This window comes from Lontra canadensis, unplaced genomic scaffold (assembly GCF_010015895.1).
Source record: "Lontra canadensis isolate GAN:19392208 unplaced genomic scaffold, GSC_riverotter_1.0 scaffold24, whole genome shotgun sequence".
Classification (NCBI taxonomy): domain Eukaryota; kingdom Metazoa; phylum Chordata; class Mammalia; order Carnivora; family Mustelidae; genus Lontra; species Lontra canadensis.
This window is the reverse complement of record NW_022631018.1, coordinates 1770869-1785209: the sequence shown is the minus strand read 5'-3', so window position 1 is coordinate 1785209 and position 14341 is coordinate 1770869. Positions and strand designations below refer to the sequence as shown.

Sequence of the window (14341 nt, the reverse complement as noted above, 5' to 3'; positions counted from 1 at the left end):
AATGAAGGATCCATAGGTCCTTCAAAAATGTGTAAGAGGTCAGTCTTATAGTATATCCAGACTAATGAGACACAGTGGTCTCTGTGGGCTGGTATATAGATAAATCTTCTATATATCAATTCCAACTTTCTGTATTTCAATATACCAGAGTTGGGTTCCTGAAAATTTATTCAAAAATCTTAATATTTATCTTATAGTTTACATATTAATTTATCTTATAGTTTACATATTAATTCAGAGTTAATCTCAATGATTCTCACACAATGCAAAAGAAAAAAAAAATCAATGACTGCAGCTTAAACCTAGTTTATAATCATGTCCTAACAAAACATAAATAATACTCAATAAATTAAGTAGTATACAGTACCAGCAAATGTCAGCTGACAATGAGATGTGGAAAAGAAACATTATCTTCCCAGAAACTATTCAGGATTTGTTTGGTTTTGCTTTTAAATAGGAAAGGACATTCATTAGAACAGAAATACAACTTTCTTCTATCAACAACCCGCTACAGTTCTTTGTAAGGCATTAGTCTCATTGTAGGCTTCTTCTGCTACACAGAGTTTGAAATGATAAAGTTCTCTGCCGTTCATGTAAAATGCCTCTGTGTAGAGGCCTTTAAAGGCTGTGTGTGTGGTTTTTTTTTTTTCCATTCCTCTTAAGAGGAGCTAAATTACTAGTCCTGAGTTGAGGTTTTCTGAAAACTTCTGCAAGTTCAGGTAAGAAAGTACAGAGTCCAAACAAAGAAAGATGTATTCAGATCTTTAAAACCAAGAAAACAAAAAAGTAAACTCATCAGTAGAGAGTTTCTCCCAGCACAGTGGCTAACAGAAAAAAAGAAACAGTGTGCAGGTAATTGCTTCTAATGCTTCCTGGAAGATACACTAGAAATCCCGACAGTGCGGAAAAACACTTGCAGCATTTTGCCATCTTGGAACAGAGTTTAAATGTCCGAACACCTTTGCTTTTGTTCTTATTATAAATAATATAAACTGAAATTCAAGTAAAAGGATGTCAAACTCACTTACAAAACAATGACAGCTGTTTTCCCCTTTAACCTGAAGACATCTTTAAAGTAGTGACATGAAAATTTCACAAGTATGACCCCTTTCTCCTTAACAGAAGATGTTAAGTAACATAAGGAGTTTAACATAAATATTAAATAATTAAGTTAAAAGAAATCGTCCATATAAATAAATAAATATGATTAACAGGCTTCTACAGTTCGGTGGACCGTTCTTTTAGCAGGACTGTGGGATTGATGTCATCTAGTCTGGAGTGTGAAGAGCTTGCATTAATGGTGACTGTTTTGGTGAGCTGGGGGTCTTGAACACTGAATGCAGTAAAAGGACAGCCCTTCACGTTATTGCAGATGAGAGACTGAATGGAGGCAGTGTTGATGATTTTAAAGCCTACTTCTCCACCGAAAGTACTAGGCTTCCAGTAGTCAGGCGAACAGATGGGATTACCCATAAGTCCTTTCAAGGAGAATGGTGCTCCCATTTCTACCATGGTCTCACCAAAGATGGCATCTGGACGAGGCTTTTCTACCAGGAGGGCTGGATACAGCTCCATGGCATCAATATCTCCATAAAGGGCCTCTAACCCCGCAGCCATTTCCTTCTCGCCTGTGAAGGTGACAAAGACAGATATACAACCAATGTAAAAAGCTTTACCAAAAAAAAAAAGTTTTAACCCTTGACTCAATTCCCTTTCAACTTCTGTTGTTTCCATTTGACCCTTGATTCTTCAAAAAAACTCTCTCTCACCTGTAAGTTCTTCGAAAGACGCGTAGGGCTTCAGCCGAAAGCGTTTGCGGTACTCATTCAGAGACTGGTACTTCATCTGTCTGCTCTGGTCAATTGAGGCCTTTGCTACTTGTTGTACTGCAGCTGGAACATTCCTACCACCAGCAACCTGTGGAAAATAAATCGTAGAACACCATTTGTAGGCATCTTGATGAGGATTTCTCCTTTAAAAGCACTCATTCCCTGGTGGAGTACACAGGACTGACGTTCCCAGCTGAGACCTAAACTATCCAAGTTAGAAAGCTCTATGATCTACAGGTTAGATATTTTTAAGCCATGACTACCTATCGCTATTTGATGGCCACAGACTACCAGTTTAGACTTTTTTTTTTTTCATGTTTAGACTTCTCAAAAAAATGGTAGACTTCTATTTTCAAGAGAAATGACTAGCAAAATATTACTCTTTCAGTAAGTTTAAGGAAAATCATTTTGATGGTGGAAATTCTAGTGACTGAGTAGTCCTTGGTTTTGTTTTTCAGTAACAAGGCTTACCCTGCCAGCAATTTGCCTGCTGAATGATTCCACAAACTGGGTAAGCCCATGTTCCAGCAGTATCGAGTTGTTGTAGACAAACTGTTGGAAATTGTACTCGTGGTCATCTATTTGCAAGGTGTCGGGCAGAAGGGGGTGCCAGTGGTAGAGCGTGTTAAACTCAGCAGCAATGCGGTTTTGGTACTGGAATTGTTGGTTGAAAAGCAGCTCTGGGTCAAACTTCAGCTTGAAGTGATAGCCACTCAAGTGCTGCACATAGTCTTCAATCACAATCTTAATGGTTTCTCCTATTTACACAAAATAAACACATTTAGAGCATTCATTCTCGGAAGAACAACTTTCCCGCAACTGACATGCAGTTGGGTGAATCCGCTACTCCCTCACTTCTATTTTGTCCCTTAGACCATCAACACAAAAGGTTATTTATATTACCAATCCTGCTCAAGGATTGAATTAATAGGGAGCAAGTGATTTTACATTCACCACGTTCTCCCAGAATTAGTTAAAACGTATCAAAGGTAGCAAGTTCGTTTTCTCTGCGGAGGAGAGTTGCATTTAAATTTTCTCCTCTTGCTTACCTATCAATATGAGCCTGCTCGTCTGGAACAGACGCTCATCATCCCACTCTGGATGCTCCTGTTTGAGCACATCACACACTCTGTTATGTTCCCGCAGCCAGATCGTGGCATACATCATCAGACCAGGCACCAGCCCGAAGACTTCCTGGCCCACAGCAAACCTCAGGTGTTCAGGAACATGGGGTGGGTAGATCATCTCCACCTGAGTATCTTTGACTGTGGGAGGATACACCTCTCCATCGATTACCTAAAGAACAATGGTAACAAAAATGTTACATTTTAATCAGATGTTTCTAAATACAGCTAAGTCATGAGTCATAACTAATTCTTAAGATTCAAAGAGAACGAACCTGATACTTCATTTTTCCGTCCTTGAAGAGGCGCAGTTTATGTTGTCTATCCAAAGTTTCCCCATAAACATGGTTTAAGTCCACCTAGAAGAGATGGAAAAATTTTAATTTGTTGCTGCTGAAGTTTGTAAAGTGTCTATGATATAATTTATCATTAAATAATTTGATAAAACACTTTTCTCAAAGCCAAAAATACTAAATTTGTTTATCCAATGATACTACAAACCTATGTCTCTTGTGTTGAAAGGTATTTAGTACCTCATATGGAGTTTTAAGTAGGTAATATGCTTCACTATAGCTATATGGTATTTCTTTTAATAAGCATCAGAAAATATATTACTGATCTAAAATTCTTACTGGCAAATTGAAACTGTCACTGAACTCCAAGGGATAAGAATGCTGCAAAAATCTCATAATATTTAAAGCATCATAATCAGAGTACAAATATGTTTTAAGACACCACTTTTTGCAGTGCTAATATTTTAAACTAAAAATATAATAGCCAAATTACAAATATTATGCCTATATGCATGTGTGTGTGCATGTGTATTTTTTACTAAACCAGTTAATCAAAAATGGAAATTCCATTAAGGTTTTTATAGACAGAGCATTTAAGAAGAGGGTAAATCTGGTGTAGCAAAAATACACACACACAGCACTCAGTTATTTTTGCTATAATTTCGCTTTAACTCTGTCTTACCCCATGGCCCAGTCCTTTGGTGAAACCTGGCCCTCGCTTATGATCGGTCTTGAAAAATTGATGGGTGAAATGCTGGGCAAAGAATGCAAACATCATATTTGTGCCCTGGGGATCAGGAATGAACTTTCTTCTTAGAAGAAATTTTTCCACAATCTCTTTAGAATCAGGAAGCTCTTTCTTGCCTAAAAAATGAGAAAGCTAAGATAAGAATTCATTAACAAATCCAAGGAAGCATCTATTTCCTAAGGGGCCTTCCTCACCTACAGGAGAAAAGAATTACAACATAAATCAAAGTTCTAAGATATGGGGAAACACATTCTTACTGAATTAATTTTACCTATTTTGTTTAACTAGTATTTAATTTGGTTTTAATGAAACAATTTGAAAATAGTAAAGACATTATTAAACCAAAAGGTCCATTCACTTTCCTGAATAGTTGACAGAAATACACTTTAAGAAAAAATCTCCAAGATATCCTTAAAAGAGCAAACAATATGCTTTTATTAACAAATAAATGATAGTTCAGGGCTGAATTTTCTAGGTTAAAAATCCAATCCCTACGGCAATGAATACATCTCTGACTGCCTCTCGACACGTACCTTTCACACCCATGGGTGTTGGACAGTCATCCGCCACAGGGGGAAGAGCTCTGGTATAGTAGGAGATATTAGAAAAGGCTTCCCAGCTTTTATAGCCATAGTCCACATTGTAAGTTGGAGGACTCTCAATCAAATGTGACCTGGCTGAAATTTAAGGAAAAAAATGTGTTTTATTTGTGCCCACATCAATGTTCCTTTTTACTGTAAAAAGTACAAAGTGGCAGGAAAGACTGACTTTAATTCCAACAAAGACAACCCACTGTATAACAGTTACACTGAAGTCTTAACTGCCACTTGTACTTAAAAAAAAAAAAATCAGGAAAAATGATCCATTAAAATGCATCTTTAATGAAGTATATACGCTTTTACATAAAACATGACCTAGCCATCTTGATTTTTCAAATAATCATCCACCTACCACTTAAGAGGCCTATGAAGGAATGTTTGGGCAAGACACATGCTTTAGTAATAATTTTCTTGCTGACCCAAATCCAGATTAACCAGATTATTTTACGAGGTGCAATCCTGTGGTCCAGGACATTGAATAAACTGGACCACACTTCCTTCATGGATTGGCAGAGCAGTGAATTTAAAGAGGTGTACAAGATTTAAGTAGAATTCTGATTGTGAGACAGAACTTTCCAAACTGAATGGGACTGAGATGTATTTTGAGCCATTAAGACGGAAGGCAAACTAAAAAGGTCTATTTAAAGTTATTTTGACAAGGTTGAAAAGAGATTTCGGGATTAGGCTCAATAATCAAGTTTTATAAAGAACATTTTTCTTTGAGGAAACTGAAAATAGAGACTTGTACTTACATGTCAACACGTATCTCATAATTACATTTCGCAGGAAGGGAATGTTATTGACAATGTTCCAGACTCCCTTGAAGTGGGTAAGTATGTAGTGCACTGTATCCGGAGTGGGTTTCAGGAATAATTTTACTCTCGTCAGAAATTCAGCTGCAAAAAGGGGGGGGGAAGATTAGCAGGACCCATTTTATATAACTAGAGTGTAAAGTGATAATTGCACGTATCCCCAGTCCAAATAAGGGCACCCAAGGGCACACTTACGTGTTGAACAGTTTTCACCATAGAATCCTGTTCGAGAGCAGTCACACATGTACTGGTCAAATCCTATGCTCATACACACACCTTGGTTTTGACATGGGTTGGAACAGCAAGGATTCGCTACAATAAAAGTAAGGACAGTAAGTAAGTTATTCTTTACTTTCTTTTTTTTTTTTAATAATTTTATTTTATTTATTTGACAGACCAAGATCACAAGTAGGCAGAGAGTCAGGCAGAGAGAGAGAGAGGGAGGAGGAAGCAGGCTTCCAGCCGAGCAGAGAGCCCGATGCGGGGCTCGATCCCAGGACCCTGAGCTCATGACCTGAGCCGAAGGCAGAGGCTTTAACCCACTGAGCCACCCCGGTGCCCCTATTCTTTACTTTCTTCATCTTGATATAGACATTTAATTGTTTTACATAGTATGGGTCAACTTTACGTAAATAAATTAAAGAAATATTCAGGTAATCATGGGAAAACAATTTTAACCTGTGGCACCGAATGATGTATAAAGGAAATACCAACTTTGTATTCTAAATAAGGGTAACAATATTCAACCAGGGAAGTGATGTTGCTAAGTTTTTTCTTTAGAAGCTTTTTAGATGTTCAAATCAGCATTTTTGAAGAGCTCAAAGAAGTAGCATTTTTGTAACTCAAGTGGACATATCTAGTACATTAATCAAATTTAGGAGAAATTTCGGGATAAAAACAGCTTATTAAAATATTTTGCTTATCTTAAAACAAAAACAAAAACAAAACAAAACAAAAAAAACACCTTGGCTTTCCTGAGTCGTGAAAGCACTAAATAGAGTATTTAAAGCAATGGCGCCCATTCCCGAACAGTAGGAACCCCACACAAACATTTGACATATATTACTGATCGATCCTGTCTTATCAGAATGACAATCTGCAAATTAGTATCACTGTCCCTATTTAGCAGATGAGAAAGTAGCGCACACCGCTTAGGTAACCGGCTCGGGATGATCAGAGCTGGTGGCAAAGCTGGGGTGTCCGTCCACCCAGTTCTTTTGAACTCTAATGGTTCAAACGCTCCACCAAGTCAAACATCGTCTCCTTTCCCGGACTGTTCAAAGTACCGGGAGGATCCGGGAGCTCAGCGGAACCTTAGCGGCAATTACCGAGCCGAGGAGTCCCCGCTGCGGGGCGCCAGGTACCCACCTGCACGGCAGAGCGCCAGGGCGGCGCAGAGCAGCAGGGCGCGAGCCAGCATCGCGGCGGCGGCGGCGGGCGGAGCGCGGGCGGGCGGAGGCGTTGCCGTACTTGGGCTCCGAGCTGCAGAGCTGGAGCAGGCGCTGTGCGAAGTCACCAGCGAAATCCTGAAACTGGCTCCAAGTTGTTTGACAACTGGAAGCTAACGGAGAGAACCTTCCTTTTATGCGTAAAAACTAAGCCCACGTGACGGCATGACTGTTTCTTTCCGCCTCTTTAAAACTCTAAAACCCCCCCACAACTCTCCCCCCTCCCCCTGTCTATTTAAATAATTGCGTAAGACCGGGTGAAGGCTGGATTTTTTACCCACGCAAATGAGAAAATCGGAAACCTGGGAAGCTGCCCTCGGCTTCCCCAAGGCGGGTGCAAAGCGAAGTCGCCTCCCCCACCCCTTACCCCCGCCCCGGTGCGATCTGGTTCTCCTCCCCCAGTCCCTCAGCTCCGGAGTGCGATTTGCTCCGGATTCCCTTTCTCCCAGTCTTTTGACCCGGAATTTTGGAGAGCCGGTGCCTTAGCGGATCCCACTGCGGGAGCGAGAATACAATGCTTCCTCTCCGGGAATCCGAGCGGCCGGAGGTCCCAGAGAGCAGGGAATCTCCCTGCGCGGCCCTCCCCATGTCTCATCCCCAGGTCTTAGGGGGCCGAGGAGTCACAGTCTGGTCAGACCGGGCCAAAAAAGACTGTTTTACACGTCATGTATTTCAAACGTCACGATTTCAGTGACGACCCATAACCTAGAGCATATGGAGTGCATACATACGTTACACTTTTTTTATTTGGCCGAATGAACTATAAGAGCTATCGTCAGTTTACATTATCTGTAAAATGTGAATTCTCTCCACAATTTGCTCCTTAGCAGCTATCCTGTAAACAGTCCATCCGAGCTTGAGCAATCACCACTATAACGTTTCCGCTGCTCTGATAACAAGGGAAGGGAAAGGGTCCAGATCTGCCGGGATGCAAAACTTAAGCTTTAATGCATTTCCATCTCTGCTGCGCGGGTTTTCACCGCTTTGGTCACCAGCCCTTCACAGGAGATACACGAAAAAGAAACTAGGTTTTTAAAGTTTGTTTCTTTAAGTCATTTCTGCCCATTTTTTCCAAGATGATGAATGTGACAATGTATCAAAGTACAACACTGCATTTACTTTTCAGTTGTCTGGGCTTATTAGTTCAAATCTTCTATTCTCGTTTTGGAACACAGTTTTGATGAGGAATTGAGTGGAATGGATGGAAAAGATGGATGAGTTTGACAATTTTGAATTTTTATCATCCTTTGCCTTTATTTAATATCTTTTTGTGGTGTGAGCGTGAAATAGAAAGAAACAAAAGGGAAGAAAGAAAAGAAAGGAGGGAAGGAAAGAAAAGAAAGGGAAAGCAAGAAAGTAAGTTAGTTACCAGAATCAAAGTGGAGAATAAAACGTTCAAAGCCATACATTCTTAGCACTAATGGAAAAAAAAAAAAACAGCATAAAACCTGAGGTAACACTATACCAGGTATCTCAATCTGTAGAAGTCTTTTTTTTTTTTTAAGATTTTATTTATTTGACAGACAGAGATCTCAAGTAGGCAGAGAGGCAGGCATAGAGAGGAAGGGAAGCAGGCTCCCTGCTGTGCAGAGAGCCCAATGCAGGGCTTGATACCAGGACCCTGGGATCATGACCTGAGCTGAAGGTAGGGGCTTTAACCCACTGAGCCACCCAGGTGCCCCTCAATCTGTAGAAGTCTTAAAAGAGAAAAGAAACTTACTTGAATTTCTTTTTCCTTATCATTTTGGTTAAGGTATTTATCTGATTTTACATGAGACGTAAATGACTAAAATTCCATCTCATCCAAGAAGCCTTTCTCCTCTAGTCATATTTAATCATTCAATTTATGACACTCCCATTTATTGTACTAAGTCTTACATGGAATTTTAACTAAGAGCATAATTTTTTAAAAGAGGTTAGGTGGTATCTACTAAAATTTTAAAGTGATATTTAGGACCACACATTTGAGCTTTTTTTAGGTGTCACATAAGATTCTATACTCTGACTCTAGTACTGCACTCAAATTCTACACTGTAATCCTGAATTCATGTTGAAGTCATTATCATCCAATATCCGCATTATGAGGTCTTAATTGTATACTTACTGCATATCATTTCTTGTTCAAAGACAGACTGAATTTAAAGGTAAAGACAAAACAGTGTGTAGAGAATAATCACATTTACACTACTTGGAATGTAAAGACATTGAACTCTCTTTCACAGTGAAAATTCAATGAAAAAAAATCTATTTGGTTAAACTACTTGGTTGAACCTGTAATTTCAATGACATGGTAGAGTAGAGAGACTTCCATGTACTTATGCAGTCAGAAAGGAGTTCAAAGAGAAAATGACTTTTAGGTTGGACACAGTTTAGAAAGGAAGTCCAAATATAGACTTGAGGAAAAACCATTATGGTATGATTTATTAAATAATTTTGACAAGTCTGAGACCATGAAATAGAATGGAAAGTACATTTGGGGATGCTGGTTATGAGGGGATATTAAATGTCCCAAACCAAATCCAAAGGGCTAAACCTGTTTTATGTGGACAAGTGCTATGATTATTGTGCTTTGATATATCACACCATAAAAAATAAGGTTTTGATTATATAAAATCATAGCTCTTACTTTCATATACATTTAGTGTTTCTGTGTGTATATTTTAGACATATATATCTATGGTACAGATTTTTAATTAGTCTCTAAAATGTGTTGGGAAATTCTCTCATGAAAGAAAAATAAGCAAGTATATAAAAAATCTGCTACAGCATTCTGTTGAGTTTTACTGCCCCCTTCTGCTGCTTGAATTTCTATCAACTTATTTTTCTTTATGTTGCTGTGAAGACTGCTAGATAGGATTTGTGTCTGATGTTATAATGTTCAGAAAAGTCTACATGTGCAGTGCTCATTTTAGATTTAACTCATGAATATACTGAAAAGGAATGAAATAGTAATTGAAGTGATAAGCCATTGATATGAGTTAAAAGAAAATAGAAAATAAAGACTTTTAATATACCCCCAATTCCAAATGAGCTAACATTTTTTAAAAGATTTTATTTATTCATTAGAGAGAGAGCATGAGGGGAGGGGACAGAGGGACAGGGAGAAGCAGATTCTGGACGGAGCAAGGAGCCAGCTGTGTAGGGGGCTAGATCCCAGGACCCTGGGATCATGACCTGAGCCAAAGGCAGACACTTAACTGACTGAACCATCCAGGCACACCCAAAATGAGCTAACATTTTTGAGAGAGACATTTCTTATTGTTGAGCAGAGTTCCACCACTCAGACATGCAAGAATGCTCTGATCCACTGTCTTAGGCATGGAATCTCTTCCCATTTCCCTCCCTTCTTCTTCAGTTGATTTAGTGATTCATTCAGAGGGAGTGGAGATTACCCCACGTCTTTTCATTCATGGCACGCTGGCTAGAAGTATTTTGCCATCCTGCACCAAGGTTATTCTTAAGAGATATTTTAGCAAAGTTATGCCACAGACTATATCTGTGGATGGAAATGCTACTTACAAAAGCCCTCTATTTTAGTCTTTTAGTAGTAAATTCTGGTTGTGCACCCATTCCCGAGGCTGTTTAAGATGGAAATTTCAAGGCTCTAAAGCATATTTTTTTAATTGAAAAAAAAATTCTTATCAAAAAAAGTTGGTCTCCCTTATTTTTGTCAAATAACTCAAGTCCCTGATAGATTTCTTTTTCTTCATTTTTCATGGTTGCATAGAATAAATACTCAGACAAGCCACGGTAGATTGAACACAGTCCTTGTGTTAGAGTAAGAAATCTCAAAAGGGACTAAGGAAGTGCAGGGGAGTGTGAGCAGGGTGAACATGGGTGGGCACAGTGAGAACACAGTCACCAATTAAATATCAGAACTAGGACTTCCAGTCTCTGTTCCACCACATTAAGGAGCTTGAAATTGCCACTTAATCCCAACAACATATCAAAACCCAAATAAACTGAAAGCTCAGTAGTCTTCTTCCCTCTCTTAGGGTAGTAAAGCGACAGAACAAAATGTTGTTCCCAAAATTTAAGAGATAGGCCGTACAAAGAAGCCCAGTTTAGCAGAGCAGAAACTCATTGGCGGAAACCTCCATGGAAACCAGTACCAGGATTGGAAAACTCAAGGTGTAACTGACAAATTCTGGGGACTATGTGGATAAGTCTGAGAGTTAAAAACTCCAGGGGAATAGACTCATGCTTTTGCATTTCACTTCCTGAAGCTCTACCAGGTTCTCACAGTGAATATCAGAAGAGAAAAAGAAAGAAAGAAAGAAAGAAAGAAAGAAAGAAAGAAAGAAAGAAAGGAAGAAAGAAAGAAAGAAAGACTTGAAACCCCTTGAGAGATTGATAGGGAAAGGGGGAAAGTAACCATTTTGATAAATGCCAGAGCATTCTGTTCTTTTCAATAAGGCCATTCAAGAGAAACTATTTCACCAGAGCCAGAGCCTCAACCATTGGGATTGTATCAGTGCAAAACTAACCTGGGGGAAAGGAAATAACCCACCTTCAGCTGCCTCCAGCCTTCCACCCATCCAGTTACTCAACTCCAGCCCTCAGGCCATCCGTCCCACCTAAGAGTTGAGATTGGGGGCCTGAAAAGCACTTGTGACATTCACAAACAAAGGGCATAGTTTCATTGAAAGACTGAGCCCTGATCATAGGACTATGGAACTCTTCTCACCTCACACCTCACCACCACATTGCCGAGGTCCTATTTTCCAGGGTTCCTTTCACCCCTACACCATGTCCAGCTCTCAACAAAAAATTATGAGGCATGCTGAAAGGCAAAAAACACAGTTTGAAGAGACAGAAAAATCATCTGAACCAGACTCAGATATAATAGAGATGTTGGGAGTAACAAATTAAAACAAACTAGATGAACATGCAAAGGTTGCTCATTTTGGGGAGGGGTAGATAATATGCAGAAACAGACAATATAAGCAGAGAGAAAGAAATTCCAAGAAAGAATCAAAAGAAATGCTAGAGATCAAGAAACAATGCAATAGAAATGAAGAATGCCTTTGATGGGCTTATTAATAGGCTGGACATGGCTGAGACATCCTCTGAGCTTGAGGAGTCTTAAAAATCAACAATAAGAAAACAACCAGTTCAAAATATAGGTAAAAGACCTGAACAGATTCCTCACCAAAGAAGATATTCAGATGGCAAATAAACATGTGAGAAGATGTTCCACATCATGTGCTATCAGAGAAATGCAAATCAAAGCAACAATGGGATTACCCGTACACATGTATTAGAATGGCTAAAATCTAGAATCCTGACAACGCCAAATGCTGACAAGAATCTGGAGCCACAGGAACTCTCATACATTGCTGGTGGGAATGCAAAATGGTACAGCCACTTTGGAAGACAGTTTGACAGTTTCTTATAAAACTGAACATGCCCTTACCATACGATCCAGCAATCATACTCCTTGGCATTTGCCAAATTGAACTAAAAATTTAGGTCCACCCAAAAACTATATGCAGATGTTTATGGCACCTTTATTCATAATTGCCAAAACTCGGAAGTAATTAAGATATCCTTCAGTATTTGGCTGGTACTTCCAGACCATAGAGTATTATTCACGGCTAGAAAGAGGTAAGTTATCAAACCATGAGAGGACACGGAGAAAACCTAAATGCATGTTACATTAAAGAAGTTGATCGGAAAAGGTTACATACTGTATGATTCCAGGTATCTGAAGTTCTGGAAAAGGCAAAATTATGGAAACAGTAAAAGAGTAGTGGTTGCCAGGGGTTAAGGGAGAGGTAGGGGTGAATAAGCAAAGCATGGAGGATTTTCAGGGCAGCGCACCGATTCTATATAGTACTTCAGTGGTGGATACGTGTCATTTATTACACATTTGTCAAAATCCATAAAACCTTCGACACCAAAGTGAACCCTAATGTAAACGATGAGCTTTGGATGATAAGGATGTCTCATGTAAGTTTATCAACTGTCACAAATGTACTATTCTGGCAGGGGATGTTGATAGTGGAGGACTGTGTGTGTGTGCGTGTGTGTGTGTGTGTGTGTGTGTAGATGGGGGTATATGGGAACTCTGTGCTCTCTGCTCAATTTTGCTGTGACCTTAAACTGCTCTAAAAATTAAAGTTCATTATTTAAAAAATAATAATAAAAGGAACCTCAGCTTATAAATAAGGGCTTTTGATTTTAGCTATTTTCTTTTTAACTTGTTAACATACTATTTCTACTTGCCTCACAGATGTTTCACCTCATTTTTAGTGATATGAGAAAACATCATCCACCGCAGGAGCCACAAGACTGTTTTGCTGGAAGCGATGCATATTTGTTTACTGATTATTCATTATCACTGGCAAACATCTTCAAGGTTGAATGTTGCAGGATGAATAATGTCAGATGCTCATTTCTTAACTAAGATCTCTCTCTACCCTAGGGACAGCGATTCCCTTGCAAATATCTGAAGAATTTGTTCCTTCTTTCATTCCTTTCCTATCCAGAGATAGCATTCACAAAAGGCCTCTTTCTCCCTTTGTTGAAAATCTATTCTCTCATCTTAGAGGTTTGCTTCCTTTCCAATTGCTTCAACAGGAGCTTCAGTTTCTTACTTCAAAAAGTATAGCTGTACCTCATAATCGAATCCAAATCCCAAACCCACTTTTCCAACTGGATCTTTTTGTTTGACCATCCTAAAAACCAAACCAATCCTCAACAAAAAGTTGTTTTCCTTTCATATGCTCCATTGGAGTTAATAGGCTTACAATCCACCCAGAGTTATTATTTATTAGGATTACTCAACATCTCATGTGCTACCTATTTTACTTGAATATTTTGTTTACTGTCTTTCTCCCCAACCAAGTATGTGAAGTTTGCGAATATAGGTCTTTGTCTGCTTTTTTTCACTGTTCTATCCCAAACTCATAGAACCATTCTACTAGTGATTAATAAATCTTCTGTTGAATAAATGGGTGAATCTATCTTTTGTGAAATCAACTTTAAAAATGAGATGACCTTTATTTCATCTTGCAATCATTTCCTAAAGTTGGAATTTCCAAATCAAGGGAATCTACATTTTTAAGGCTCTTTTTAAAAAGCAATGGTTATGGCAGACTCTGGGAGAGTCATCTTGTGGTGTGATACCTGGCATTTGGCCGTCCTGTACAAGTCAATATGTATCAATGATATAACTAGGGAAGGTTAAGAAGAACCTGCATCCCTGATGGCATTATTGAGAGAGTTCTTGTTACTTCCCCTAGAGTTTGCCCTACCAATGCATTTCTTGCTAAAGGAGTTCTGATCGCTACCCATATGCAGTTGGACTGAACATACATTACATCAATTTTACTATTCCTTGTTTTTAAACATACAGTCTTAAAAGTGATGATAACCATCATGACCCATCTGTTAAGTCTCACAGCTCCTCATTACTCTTGAAATAAAATCTAGACTCTTTACTATCGCCTATAAACTCTTTCTCCCTCACTGTGATCCAGTCAC

The 14341-nt window shown here is 39.0% G+C and overlaps 1 protein-coding gene across 1 annotated transcript; it reads right to left on the bottom strand.

Moving 5' to 3' along the window:
• Positions 1-683: 683 nt before the first annotated feature.
• On the bottom strand, positions 684-6825 carry PTGS2 (prostaglandin-endoperoxide synthase 2). Its single transcript, XM_032862609.1, has 10 exons — positions 6774-6825; positions 5601-5717; positions 5346-5489; positions 4528-4671; positions 3929-4110; positions 3229-3312; positions 2879-3125; positions 2301-2587; positions 1770-1917; positions 684-1628 (listed from the first exon to the last, which is right to left on the bottom strand). The coding sequence occupies exons 1-10, from the start codon at positions 6823-6825 to the stop codon at positions 1219-1221; spliced, it is 1815 nt and encodes a 604-aa protein (XP_032718500.1). The 3' UTR covers positions 684-1218.
• Positions 6826-14341: the final 7516 nt, after the last annotated feature.

Excerpts from the sequence above, each read along its gene's own strand:
- PTGS2 (XM_032862609.1), bottom strand. The coding sequence starts at position 6,825 with ATGCTGGCTCGCGCCCTGCTGCTCTGCGCCGCCCTGGCGCTCTGCCGT. Across the intron at positions 5,490-5,600 it reads TGGTGAAAACTGTTCAACAC|CTGAATTTCTGACGAGAGTA; the intron begins GTAAGTGTGCCC and ends CCCTTTTTGCAG. Across the intron at positions 4,672-5,345 it reads TATGAGATACGTGTTGACAT|CCAGGTCACATTTGATTGAG; the intron begins GTAAGTACAAGT and ends CTTAAATTTCAG.